Consider the following 15,010-nt stretch of genomic DNA (forward strand, 5'->3'; position numbering starts at 1 on the left):
CCAAGCACACTAACCACTTGGTCAACACCCCTGCCGCAGACAAGAACTATGACACATTTGTTTTCTTGCTCGTCCTCGTGCAGAAGATAAATGAAACAATCCTTCAAATGGTGATACACGCACCAAATTCAGCACAAGTACTTCTTAAACATCACTCTTTTGGTAAAAAAAAAAAGGACTGGCCACTTTAATATTCAATAGGTGGCCACATAGGAGTCAAAATTTAAAAATGCTCCAATCATATTGAAAACTATACCACATTATTTGTCCAATCATAAATATTCCTAAATGTTATAGTTTGGACTATCTATGACTGTATGTTATGGAGTTATCCGGTTGTTAAGTGTGACAGCTCCAAACAAAAAAGGCGCACTGTCATTAACATTGAGAACTGCACTGAGACGATCTGATCAGGCTGCACTTAAATCGCTGCACACGGACAACAGCATTAACATCACAACATAAAACTCTTTGTTTATTGTACCTAAAACTCTCCTGGATATATTAACTGGGTTTTTAGATGTTGTTACTGCGTTTGTTTTATGTAGAAATATCAGACGCTCAGGTTGTTTCTCCATTATTTTCAGTGGGAGTTACTGCGAGCTGCAATCGCTTCCTGTTCATGTCGTTTGGGGAGAAAGTGAAGTTTGCACTTTAAGGTCCTGTTTATTTTAATTTTTTTTATTTATTAACAAACAGACATGTATATTTTACCTATGCATGATAAAATATGTAAAGTAAAAGAAAAAAAGTTTTATTAAGTGTTGTGACCATAGAACCAGACGAATGCGGTTAACGGAGGTGGAGGCGGAGAAGGGGGGGACGGAGGTTTGCACACAATGTAAACACAAACTGAACTTAAACTGTAAATCCTTTAAAGGATCAAACAGACGTAATTTTAATTGTAAACTTTGAGGTCTTTGGACCCGGAAACAGATTTATCACGTGATGCGTTACATCAACGCTTAACAACCGGATAGGATAAAAACAGCAAGAATAGTGACAAAGGTCAATTCCAGTTTGTTCAGGGTTCAAAAGTTAGAGGTACTCCAGTTTTCTTTTATTGAACTAAGCTTATATTATCCTGCATTATACAATATGACACTATTATACGGTATATTATGGCTAACATGATATTCCCTAGTGTGGAAGATCATAGTGAGATCATTAATTGCTAATTATTTGCATGACATTTGCATCATCACAAAAATTTTGTGATGATGACAACCCAACTGACTTCATGTCCCATCATTCTTGCTCATTTCAGGCATTGTCACAAGATGTCCTCTTGAATTAAAAATGAAGAAAAAGAAGGCCGGGGAGAAATGGCATGGAAAAATAAGCTACAAGGATTATGAGGAAGAGTTGGAAGATCCTGCTGATGTGGAGGATAAGATTCTACATGGTGTGGGATCCACAAATTCAACACACATCATGTTTAAATGTCATTCATGAAAGTAATGATGGTGTTGATGCTGTTGATTGCATGTCGTGTCTCCACACCAGCTCAGGATCAAATGGCTGGGGTCGGACTGGGGATCAGCGATGACCTCATCAGTCTGGAGATCGCTTCTCCCGAAGTTCCTGATTTGACGCTCATTGATCTGCCTGGCATCGCCAGAGTGGCCTTAAAGGGACAGCCAGAGAACATTGGAGATCAGGTTTGATTCCTCACTTCAGTTGTTAGCCGTGTACTTGGGTGATCCCCGACGCGTTCTATTACAGATTGGTGTGTATTGGGGGGATATGTCATCTCCTGACGACTCGTTACCTCTGTAAATGTTTAAAACCATCTATTAGAAAAGCAGTTCCTTACCTCAGCTGCAGCAGTCCAGTCCATAAAAGTCAAATGATGATGAGATAAATGGACTGCATTTACGAGAGCTTTACCATCTGCATCAGACGCTCAAAGCACTTTACAATAATGCCTCACATTCACCCCTATGTCAGGGTGCTGCCATACAAGGTGCTCACTACACCCCGGGAGCAATAGGGGATTAAGGACCTTGCCCAAGGGCCCTTAGTGATTTTCCAGTCAGGCGGGGTTTTGAACCGAGGATCCTCTGATTTGAAGGCCAACGGTTAATCACTAGACCATCACCAGAGATGATGAGCTTTTCTTTTCTAATCAACTAAATACTGATGGATGTTTTCAAAGTCACTGGCAAATATACTGAACAAAAAAATGCACATATGTTTAATATTGCTTCATGAGTAAAATCTCTGCCAGATATTGTACAAGGTCTCATGTCATATACAAGGTCTGTTAGAAAAGTATCAGACCTTTTTATTTTTTGCAAAAACCTGATGGATTTGAATCACGTGTGCTTGCATGAGCCAACCTTGAACCTTCGTGCGCATGCCTGAATTTTTTCACGCCTGTCGATTGCGTTATTTGCTGGTAAGCAGCCTTTGTGTGAGGATGGGTGTTGTCTCTCGTCAGATTTTCATTGCAAGGAAAATGACAGAACGACTGGAGCAGTGCTACTGCATCAAATTTTGCCAGAAACTGGGCGACAGCCAGGTGGAAACCATTCAGAAGATTCAGACGGCTTTCGGTGACGATCCTATGGGCATCACACAGATTAAGGAGCGGTACAACTGGTTTAAAGACGTCTGCACAACGGTGGAGAGCGAGCCGCGCTCTGGGCGGCCATCAACATGCTTAAATGACCAGATCATTTCCAAAGTGAACGCTGTAGTGATGTGGGACCGTCGTGTGACTATCCGAGAAATTGTGGAAGAGGTGGACATCAGCACTTTTTCGGCACATTCCACTGTGACAGAAGATTTGGCCATGAAAAGAGTGACGGCGAAATTCGTGCCGAAGCTTCTAACAGCGGAGCAAAAGCATCTCCGTGTTGAAGGACATGCTGGACTCCAAAAAATGATGCCCACCTCTTTCACACTTTCTCGGATAGTCACACGACTGAAAAGCCACCGAAAGCTGTCTGAATCTTCTGAATGGTTTCCACCTGGCTGCCCGTGAAGGTTCAAGGTTGGCTCATGCAAGCACACATGATTCAAATCCATCAGGTTTTTGCAAAAAATAAAAAGGTTGGATACTTTTGTAACAGACCTCGTACAAAATAAAGCTGTGTTTGAGTTTATCGAGTAGATAAACAGAAAGGTAACATTCTGGATCAGATCACAGTGAACAGCACGTGACCTGCTACTCCTATCTCAAGGCATTCATTTGTTCAGTATCGGGATACGAGCACTAACATGACGATCCAGAATATCTCATAACTGTTCTATGGGCTTTTTGTGCATCCTCCCTGTGTCATGGAACCTTCTCCTTAACCAGCTGATCATTGAATCACACTCACTCATCTTCCACCACTTACTCCAGTTAAGGGTGATCATTGACTCTTGAACTTTTAAATGTCTGGCTATGTTCCACACTGTCAAACCAGCATCCAACATGCCAAATGCAACATTCACGAAGAGTTTCAGTGGGGCGTGGCATGGCAAAGACGCAACAAATTTCAAATTGTGTCATTTGCTTTTATAGGCCTCTCATTTCCCAACAAAATCGCCCTCGTAATTGGTAGTGACAGTCATTGCTCAAAACATGCGACATCTTCATAATTCTGTTTGTGTGCAAACGTATGTTCCGTGACTTAAAACTCACTCTTTATAATCTGCATGTCTGTAGTAATCTCAAAATGACAATTACTCTCCTCCCTGTAGTTTATAGAAGAACTTGTGTTTTGAACATACAGATGAGCCGTATTCACTTATACTAAATATATGGAGGACCTGCTGTGGCAGTCTGTCCACGCATTCTGAGAGGAAGCTGTCACATGGAGGCCAACTGGCTTCTAAAAGTTTCAAAATGGCACAATGTTGATGCGTGATGTCATCACATAGCTGTAGAATGTGTCATTGAAAACTTTCAGGGAAAATTATGATTTGAAATGTATCAATTTTGTTTATCACATTCTTATTTGTGAAGTTAATTTTTTTCACCGATGCTATTCTGTCATCTCCATTATGTAACTGAGCAACCTTTTGCACCAAAGTGACCTGCTTTTCCTCAGCATAATTTGTTTTAAGAATATGGACAGCCATCAAATCCAAATGGCTCAACTGTGATTTCAAAATTAAATTTGTGGTCGGACGTATACATAGACAAACTATGGGCCTGATTGTCATGGTAATTTTGGGCTTTTAATGATGTCATTGAACTGTTCTTTTACCAAGGTGGAGTGAAATGGCGTCTGTGTACGTGTATGCGTGCATGCGTGTTTACCTTCAATCACGGACAAACTGTGGAGAGCTGACATTTTCCGTTTGGTATGCTTACGTATTTTGGGTCAAGGATGAACATCGCGAAAACAGAAAGTTGATAGGACTAATACTTTTGGAGAAATTAGATTTATTAGTTAAAAAACAGTGAACAGTGAACATTGATATCATCATTAATCAGTCCCTGGTAACAAGACAAGCTCTGAACAAAGGAAATAGCTCAACCTTACCAGTTTGAATGTATTTTGGATTTCTTCAAATCCACACAGGGGCAAATTACACACACACACACACACACACACACACACACACACATATATATATATATATATATATATATATATATATACACACGAGGTCTGTCAATAAAGTAATGGTCCTTTTTATTTTTTTCAAAAACTATATGAATTTCATTCATATGTTTTTACGTCAGACATGCTTGAACCCTCGTGTGCATGCGTGAGTTTTTCCACGCCTGTCGGTGACGTCATTCGCCTGTGAGCATGACTTGGGAAGGAGTGGTCCCGCCAGTGGTCTCGTCAGATTTTCATTGTCAGGAAATGGCGGAATGAAAAGGACTTTTTTTTCATCAGACTTTTTACAGAAGCTGTTAGAGACTGGCACCTGGAAACCATTCAAAAAATGTATCTGGCTTTCGGTGAAAATTTTCAGAGAATAAGGTCTGTTACTACAGCGTTAAGGACCCCTTTAAGGACGCTTGGCGCTCCGCGCTCCGAGCTGCTACGACACGGCACAAGCCACCAGTTCATTGCTAAACGGATGGCTCTGTGGATACGAGACCATTGTGTGCTCTTTCTCTGGTTATCACAAGAGCTGGACATCAGCCATTTTCCGGCAGATTTCACTTTTAACAAGAGATTTTGTCATGGAAAGCCACGCGGAGGCTTCGCGCGTAAAGACCGATTCGCTTTGGAAGCGAGACAATGGAACACCACCTCCGTTTCGGCGTGTCAGAGGACAAGTTTGGACATGTCCAGCTCTCCACAATTTCTCTGATACTTACTGGACTGGTAAGCATTGAAAGCCGAGATAGGTGTATATATATATATATATATATATACTCAACAAAAATATAAACGCAACACTTTTGGTTTTGCTCCCATTTTGTATGAGATGAACTCAAAGATCTAAAACTTTTTCCACATACACAATATCACCATTTCCTCAAATATTGTTCACAAACCAGTCGAAATCTGTGATAGTGAGCACTTCTCCTTTGCTGAGATAATCCATCCCACCTCACAGGTGTGCCATATCAAGATGCTGATTAGACACCATGATTAGTGCACAGGTGTGCCTTAGACTGCCAACAATAAAAGGCCACTCTGAAAGGTGCAGTTTTGTTTTATTGGGGGGGGATACCAGTCAGTATCTGGTGTGACCACCATTTGCCTCATGCAGTGCAACACATCTCCTTCGCATCATCCGTGAAGAGAACACCTCTCCAACGTGCCAAACGCCAGCGAATGTGAGCATTTGCCCACTCAAGTCGGTTACGACGACGAACTGGAGTCAGGTCAAGACCCCGATGAGGACGACGAGCATGCAGATGAGCTTCCCTGAGACGGTTTCTGACAGTTTGTGCAAAATGTCTTTGGTTATGCAAACCGATTGTTCCAGCAGCTGTCCGACTGGCTGGTCTCAGACGATCTTGGAGGTGAACATGCTGGATGTGGAGGTCCTGGGCTGGTGTGGTTACACGTGGTCTGCGGTTGTGAGGCTGGTTGGATGTACTGCCAAATTCTCTGAAACGACTTTGGAGACGGCTTATGGTAGAGACATGAACATTCAATACACGAGCAACAGCTCTGGTTGACATTCCTGCTGTCAGCATGCCAATTGCATGCTCCCTCAAATCTTGCGACATCTGTGGCATTGTGCTGTGTGATAAAACTGCACCTTTCAGAGTGGCCTTTTATTGTGGGCAGTCTAAGGCACACCTGTGCACTAATCATGGTGTCTAATCAGCATCTTGGTATGGCACATCTGTGAGGTGGGATGGATTATCTCAGCAAAGGAGAAGTGTTCACTATCACAGATTTAGACTGGTTTGTGAACAATATTTGAGGGAAATGGTGATATTGTGTATGTGGAAAAAGTTTTAGATCTTTGAGTTCATCTCATACAAAATGGGAGCAAAACCAAAAGTGTTGCGTTTATATTTTTGTTGAGTGTGTATATATATATATATATATATATATATATATATATATATATATATATATATATATATATATATATATATATATATATATATATATATATATATATAAGCAGAGGAGGATTTTCTTAAAAAGAAGACCTGAAAGTTCACCTACAATTTGCCAGAATGTACATCTGAGATGCAAGCCTAGATGTGATGTTTTAGTGAAAGAAGACCCTCCTCTGTACCACTTCATCATGAAGCTGTATAAATGGGGTGCACAATTTCTCCAGTCACAGCCACCGAAGCGTATAACTTCTTCTGGGTTGTCTAGGTGTCTGGGTGGCTTTCCTCACTCTTCAACTTCTTGCACAATCACTCAGTTTTTTAGAACTGTCAACTCCACACAGATTTACCATAGAGTGCCACACTGTTTGTCTTTCTTGAATTGCCATAAACAAATTAAAATGCATGAAGTACCAAGGGGCTGAATACTTTTGCAATCCACTGTATGTGTTATATTAAAGGGGGCACTTACTTATTAAGACCATCATTTTGGCTTTTAGATCATTTCTTTTAATTCATGATGTTGAGATTAGTTTTCACTGTGAATTTAAAGAGCAGAATTTTAGAAATTTTAATATACAAAGCCTGATTTATTTGCAGTTTTATCACTTGATACACAATGATTAAATACTTTCAGATAAAGAGAATGATCCAGAAGTTCATCACCAAGCAAGAAACCATCAGCTTGGTGGTTGTTCCAGCCAATGTGGACATAGCAACCACTGAAGCTTTGAAGATGGCCCAGGAAGTGGATCCTGATGGAGAAAGGACTCTGGGTAAAGATATTTGGTTTTAAATATGGACCAGCTCTTTAATACAACAAAATTCTGACACTATTCTATGTCTTTCTTAGGTATTTTGACCAAACCTGATCTCGTTGACAAAGGCACAGAAGAGATTGTGGTTCAAATAGTCCAGAATGATGTCATCCCTTTGAAAAAGGGCTACATGATTGTAAGATGCAGAGGTCAGCAGGAGATCAGTGGTAACGTGTCACTTATTGAAGCAATCAAACGAGAGGAAGCATTCTTCAAGGACCATGTGTATTTCCGGTGTGTTCGCTGGTTTTGTTTGTAAATATTTTGTAGTTATCTGATTTGTAGTTTTACATTTTGTGTGGTACATTTTCACTCTTGCTGCAGCACTCTCTACGAAGACGGCCACACCACTGTTCCAAAACTAGCTGAGAAACTCACTCTTGAGCTGGTGCAACACATTGAGGTGACCTCTTTTTTTGGTTTACATATAATCTGTCTGTCTGTCTGTCTGTCTATCTATCTATCTATCTATCTATCTACAGTTGTGCTCAAAAATTTACATACTCTGGCAGAATATTTTTTTTATGAATGATAACACAAAAACCTTTTTTGCTTTCATGGTTAGTGGTTGTGTGAAGCCATTTATTGTCAAACAACTGTGTTTGCTCTTTCAAAATCATAATGACAACAGAAACTACCCAAATGACCCTGATCAAAAGTTTACATACCCCAGTGATTTTGACCTGATAACGTGCACACAAGCTGACACAAACAGGTTTGAATGGCTGCAAAAGGTAACCATCTTCACCTGTGATCTGTTTGTAATCAGTGTGTGTATAAAAGGTCAGTGAGTTTCTGGGCTCCTGGCAGACCCTTGCATCTTTCATCCAGTGCTGCACTGATGTTTCTGAGTCAAAGAAAAGGTAACTGAACTGTATAAAATAGGAAAGGGATATGAAAAGATATTCAAGGGACTGAGAATGCCAATCAGCAGTGTTCAAACTCTAATTAAGAAGCAGAAAATGAGGAATTCTGTTGGAACCAAACCAGGTAGACCAACAAAATTTTCAGCAACAACTGCCAGGAAAATTGTTCAGGATGCAATGGAAAACCCACAAATAACTTCAGCTGAACTACAGGGCTCTCTGAAGCAAAGTGGTGTGGCTGTTTAAAGATGTACAATAAGGAGGCACTTTAAGATAAATGGGCTGCATGGTCGAGTCGCCAGAAGAAAGCCATTACTATGCAAATGTCACAAAGTACCCTGCTTGCAGTACACCAAACAGCACAGAGAACAAAGTAATTTGGGGGGATGAGACCAAAATTTAACTTTTTGGCCTCAACCATAAACATTACATTTAAGCCTGGGTCCCACCGAATAATGAAGGATGAATAATGAGCCATGCAGCATGTTTTCTTGCTACAAGAGGATTTCTTCAACTATCCTGGGCGTTTCGTGGCTCTGAGTGGCTCTATAGAGGCATTATCTTCAGCTAATGAGGCTTCTAATTCCTAATTTCAAGAAGTTCAAAATTTAGCAACAACAGTGTGGCGCAGTTTGTGTACGAGGTACTGCGATGCTTATGAGTCTGCTAAAACCCTTTATCCGTGCACCTGGAAGCTACGCAGGACCTGAGAGGCTATTTTTGAAGCGGCTGCCCTCTTGCGCACACAATTCCACCTGCTCTGTGCGCTGGACGCTGTATATAAAATAATTGCTTTGTAGCAGATTATAATCATTTTCTGCCAAACCTTGGATGCTGAAAACACCTCTAATCGCTTCTGGAATCACAGAGGACTGTTTCATCTGGATGCTTTTTTTCCTCTTTTTTCCTCTCTTCCCTTACCAAAAAATAGTACTGATAAGTATATAAAAAGTAAACTAGAAGTATACTTGAAACATACTTGCATATACTACTTTTTGGTAAGGGTTTCCTGCTCCATATGGAATGTATTCTGAACAGCTTATGGTAACTATTTTTAATGTTTTTTATAGCTTGATAAAACAGTTCCTAGCTGTTAAGGTATGGTTGATTTAACATCTTTTTAATGGATCACATGAGCTCCGCTGTGTGTGCGCACAAAAGACTCCAAGCTGTCATTGATGTCAAACTGTAGGTGACAAAAAATGTGCACAAATAATCACAAAAAATTATGAAATGTTGATATTTAAAAAAAAAAATCCTGAATAATAAAAGTCAATGATGAAGGATAACAGCAGCTGTCTAAAGCCTGCGCTGTATTTCAGCCCTCAGCCACGGCCATATTGTTGCTACGTCATCACAAGAACGGGACCTGCTGATTCAATCCCAAATCAATTGCAAACACAGCAAAGGTTGAGTTGTTTTCGGACAATTTTTTTCTAATGTGTAGCTTTTTTTTTTGAAGTCCAGTCTGAAGGTGTTTCTGAAGAAGCTGTGTGAAATACAGACTTATTGTTTTGAGCCTTATTTAGATGACAATGAGAGAGACTAAACAATGGAGTAAAACTTTCAGTCTGACTACAGTGAAAATATTGGCAGAGTTCAGAACACAGAATGGTGATTATAAAATAAATAAATAAATAGTGCAGGCAATTTATACATTTGAGTGGGGATTCTATTTTTTTTTTTTTGCTGGTCATAATCTGTCATGTTTTGGCTCTGGTCCTATCCTGAGTCATGTTTTGCCCCCGCCCCCCCAGTCTTCATCTATTTCCCGCTCTTTGTCCTTTTGTCCAGCCCTGATTGTTGAAGTTCTGTTTTTTCCACTTTAGTCACGGGTTCTATTATGTTATACTTTTCCCATACAGTGAGTTCTGTTCTCATTTAGTCTCTGCTTTTCATTTCCTTGTTGCTAAGTTATTCTGTTTTATCATGTTAGGTTTTGGCGATTGTCTATTTTATTGTTCAGCCACTCGAGTTCTGTTCTAGTTTAGTCTCTGCTTTTCATTTTCTTGTTGCTGTTAGTTATTCTGTTTTATCACGTTAGGTTTGGGGGATTATCTATTTTATACTTCAGACACTCGAGTTCTGTTCTAGTTTTGTCTTTATCCTTTGTTTTCTGGTTGTTCATATTATTTTCTGCCTCTTATTAACTAAAACGGACTACAGAATATATCTTTCTAGCCCAACGGGGCTATATTTTATTTAACTCATAACTGGAGCTATAAGACGCGTGACTTCTTTGGCTCACTCACTGGTGCAACACACAAAATAGTCCGTGTGGACAACAATTCCCATTGATACATCCTTTCTCTCTTTTTTTTTTTCTGATTACACTCTTAACTTGTAAACAATCTACACATTCAAAATTCTGTCAAGGTAAGAGGTCAATTGTTACTGAAAATCTTGTCCACAAGGTATAACTCATAACTGTTATTGGAAATCTAATCTGTAAAGTATAAATCACAACTGTTCAGATATTAATCACATCCTAGGCAAGATGAACTTAAAAATAGTTGTAGTTATCATTAAAATTAAATGATGGTTCAGATTGACATCCATTCTAATATTCTTACTTTAAATAAATTCAAGATCAAAGTTATAGAACTCATTACCAGCGTAACACATTCCGTACACATAGACGTGTTAGTAATAACAATGGATTTTTTTTCTTTTCTTTTTTTTTCACATTTACAACATATTTTTCTTTTCTTTTTTTCTATTCCCTTCTCCCCCCAAAGGCCATAGGTGCTTCAGCACTAGTGACTCACAAAGTCTTTGAATCTTTGTGGTTTCACCACTGTGCGACCAGATCTAGTGGTCACAGGTAGGTCACTCTGACCAGCACTGTCCTGGTCAGACGTGGTGTGTGTGTCAGGAACAGCTGGTGATGGTACATCAGTGTCCATGTCCATAGGCTCACTGAAAGCCTGTGCGTCGGCACGCCGGAGGTGTTTGCGGTTCCTCCTAAGAACACCACCAGACTGCAGTTGGATGTCGTATGATCTTGCATCCACGATCCTCAGTACCTTGCCTAGTCTCCACAATGTGTGCGGCTCGAATGGTTGTACTCGCACACAGTCACCTGGTTTCAGTGTGTCCAGATCTCTGGCTGATCAATTGTAGTAGGCACACTGGCATTCTTGTTTCCTTTTCAGGCTCTGCTCCACTTGTTGCACTTTTGGCTGCAGAAGGCTCGCTTTAGTGGGCAGCAGTGTTCTGGTGCGGCGGCTGAGAAGTCTTTGTGCTGGACTGCTGTCTAGACCTTGTGATGGTGTGTTACGGTGATCCAAGAGCACGAGGTATGGATCTTGTCCAGCCATTTTCGCTTTGAGCAACAGTCTCTTGGCTGTTTTGACCGCCGATTCAGCTTTGCCATTGCTTTGAGGGTGCCCAGGTGACGAGGTCTTGTGCAGGAATTCCCATCGTTCCCTGAATCTTTTGAATTCTTGCGAGGAGTATTGTGGTCCATTATCTGAAATGACAACATCAGGGATTCCTTGTCTGGCAAAGTGGGCTTTCAATTTCTTTATCACTGTTGTAGATTTCGTGTCTGACAGGTAGTCAATTTCCCAGAAGTTGGAGTGATAATCTACTGTGACTAGATAGTCCTTGTTGTCAAAAATAAACAGATCAGTGCCCACTTTAGCCCATGGACGGTTTGGCATTTCATGTGAGATCAGTGTTTCTTTTTGCTGCTTGTAATCCACTGACCTGCAGATGTCACACTTGCTTACATATGTTTTGATTTGGTCATTAATCCCTGGCCAGTATACGCACTCTCTGGCCCTCCGTAGGCATCCTTCTATGCCCAGATGAGAGGAGTGTAAACGGCATGTAATGTCTCTCCTCAGTGCATAGGGGATGACGACACGTTCGTCTCTGCACATTATTCCATCTTGATGGCTCAATTCATCTTGAAAAGAGAAGTATGGCCTAATTTCACTAGCTGTCTTTGCTTTGTCATTTGGCCAGCCTTTCTGTATGGTTTCAATGAGAATCTGCAGTGTTGCATCCTCCTTTGTGGCAGAACGAATTGAACTAAGGCTGTCTGCAGATATGGGCACATGCTGTAACATATTTATAGTCTCTATTTTAGCTTCCACTAAGCCATAGGATGAACATTCTGGAAGGTAAGCTCGGCTTAAGGTGTCTGCCAACACCATATCTCGTCCTGGTAAGTACACTATATCCACATCATACTTCTGAATGTGCATCATCATTCGCTGCAGTCGTTTGGGAGCACTTAGTAAAGGCTTCCTCACAATGTTTTCTAAGGGTTTGTGATCACTCTGTACAGTAACTTTACGGCCATAAGTGTACTGGTGGAACTTCTCCAAACTAAAAATCATCGCTAAGAGTTCTTTCTCTATTTGGGCATAGCCCCTTTCTGTCTGAGTGCTCTGCTTGCAAAAGCTATGGGCTTACCCCTCTGGACCAGTGCTGCTCCTAGGCCTGTGTCTGAGGCATCACACTGCACAGTCAGCTCCTCTTCTGGACTGTAGTATTTGAGCACCGGTGTGTTTGCAATCATTTTTTTTTCAGTTTGAGAAACGTCTCCTCACGTTGCTCTGACCACCTCCATTCACAGTCTTTGTGTGTCAGTTCTCTCAGCGGCTGGCAGTGGTCAGAGAGGTGAGGGCATAACTTTGCTAAGTAATTCACCATGCCTAACAGTCTCTGCACGGCTTTCACATCAGTTAGGCTTGGCATTTGTTCAATGGCACGCACCTTTTCCGGGTCGACTTTCAGCCCATTCGCTGTCAGGAGATGTCCGATGTATGTCGCTTCCTTTTGTTTCAGTTTGAACTTCTCTGCATTCAGTTTGATGTTCTTTTGTCTGCACCTGTTCAGAAACAGTCTCAATTTCTCATCATGATCATGCTGTGCCATTTCTTGTGTCTCACCTTGTCCGGTGATCAGGACGTCGTCTGCGATGATGTACAGACCTGGCAGATCATCCAGTGCTTGTGTCAGCTTTCGCTGGAAGACCTCTGGCGCTGGGCTGATTCCCATTGGGAGTCTCAGCCACCTGTAACGTCCAAACGGTGTCGCAAAGGTAGTCAAAAAGCTTGACTCCTCGTCTAGCTTAACATGCCAGAAGCAGCTTTAGACATCACATACCGAAAACACCTTGGCTTTGGACAGATCTGGAAGAATGTCGTCAATGGTTTGCAAGGGAAAGTGGCTGCGCTTCAGCGCCTTGTTCAAGGGTCTTGGATCGATACACACTCGGAACCTCACATTCTGCTTCTGCACTACCACCATACCATTAATCCAGTCTGTGTTGTGCTCCACGGGTGCAATGATTCCTCTTTTCTGTAGGTGGAGCAGTTCAGCCTTCAACGGCTTCATCATGGCAACTGGAACCCGGCACCTTGGCAACTGCACCGGTTTCACTGAGCTTCCAGGCGATACTCTCCTTCAAGGCAGCCATCACCGTTGAACACATCTGCATACTCCGCTTTTATTTGGTCCATGGTCCACTGGCCCCTTGTATCTGGCGATGTAGTAACGATGCTGTCAATTGCCATGATGTTGTCATACTGCACTTTGATCAGCTGCATGCCTTCGTTTGCTCTTTTGCCCAGTAGTGGTCCAGTGGCACCTTCCCCTACCACTTGGAATTCTAACCTGTACAGTTTCTGGTTTCTTGGATTTCTCAGTTTCAGTTTGCATTTCCCCAGTGGCTTCAATTTGCTCTTGTTGTACATGACTAACACAGTCTTTGTGTCTTCCAACTTTGTGTTTGGATCAATCAGGTCAATTGGGATAATGTTACACGTAGCACCACTGTCTATCTGGAATTTCACAGTCTTGTTCCCAAGAAGTATGCCAGCAAAAAGCTGTGTACTGTGCCGTTTATCCTCCTTCCCGCGGCGAAATGAGCAAACTAAAAAAACTAAGCTTACAAAACGTAAAACTGGTCAAAATCCGTGACCGCTGCCACCATGTTATTTTCTGCCTCTTATTAACTAAAACAGACTACAGAATATATCTTTCTAGCCCAACGGGGCTATAGTTTTATTTAAGACACGTGACTTCTCTGGCTCAGTCACTGGTGCAACACACAAAACAGTCCATGTGGACAACAGTTCCCATTGATACAGTTCAGTCTTTCTGTTTTTATCATGTTAGTCTCTGGTGTTTATCTGTTATACTTCAGCCACATGTTGATTTCTGTTCTAGTTTAGACCCAGCCTTTTATTTTCTGTTGATCTTCTTCAGTCCTATCATTGATTTACTCTGTGTTCCTCTCACTATTTCAATTTAGGTATCTTTATTTCTTATGTATTTAGGATTTGTGTTGTCACTATCACATTTCTGTTATTGCTGCTTGTGTTTGACACGCCCACCTGTCACTCCACTCTTGTCTCGTACAGCCACGCCTTCCTCCCTGCACCTGCTTCACATCACTCACTGATTACTCTCTGGATTTTAGGCCCTTGTGTTCCAGTGTCCTGTGCTAGTTCGTTGTGCATCGTGCCTCGTTCCAAGCCTCTTGTGTTTTTTGCCGTAGTCTGTTTCCGTGTACGACCCCTCGCCTGTTTTTGACCTGCCTTTTGTCTGAGCATGTTAACCTGCTTCACTGTTCCTGAACCCTGCTTGCTTTTTTTACTGTTTTTTGCTGCCTCCTGTATTCCTGTTTGCCCGTGCAGGAACTCTGCTTGTTACTGACCACACCACCACCTCACGACTGCCTGTACCTTCACCTGTTTTGTCTCACAACCCGTGTATCGACCACAGCCTGTTTTTGGTTAAATCTTTTCCTACATCCCACCTCTGAGCTATGAGCATGCAAATGTGTCTACCTGCCTGGCGTGCCACACCACCACAGTTCCTGACAT

General features: G+C 41.6%; 1 protein-coding gene across 1 annotated transcript in view; it reads left to right on the forward strand.

Moving 5' to 3' along the window:
- The first annotated feature begins 1,267 nt into the window (after window positions 1-1,267).
- LOC117507309 (interferon-induced GTP-binding protein Mx-like) overlaps window positions 1,268-15,010 on the forward strand; it is a 35,572-nt gene continuing 21,829 nt past the window's right edge. Inside the window, exons 1-5 of the mRNA XM_034167154.1 lie at window positions 1,268-1,405; window positions 1,507-1,661; window positions 7,119-7,257; window positions 7,335-7,533; window positions 7,624-7,702. Coding sequence (XP_034023045.1) covers window positions 1,300-1,405; window positions 1,507-1,661; window positions 7,119-7,257; window positions 7,335-7,533; window positions 7,624-7,702 — 678 coding nt within the window. The 5' untranslated portion in view covers window positions 1,268-1,299. The remainder of the gene's footprint in view (window positions 1,406-1,506; window positions 1,662-7,118; window positions 7,258-7,334; window positions 7,534-7,623; window positions 7,703-15,010) is intronic.

This window comes from Thalassophryne amazonica, chromosome 3 (genome assembly GCF_902500255.1).
Source record: "Thalassophryne amazonica chromosome 3, fThaAma1.1, whole genome shotgun sequence".
Lineage (NCBI taxonomy): Eukaryota > Metazoa > Chordata > Actinopteri > Batrachoidiformes > Batrachoididae > Thalassophryne > Thalassophryne amazonica.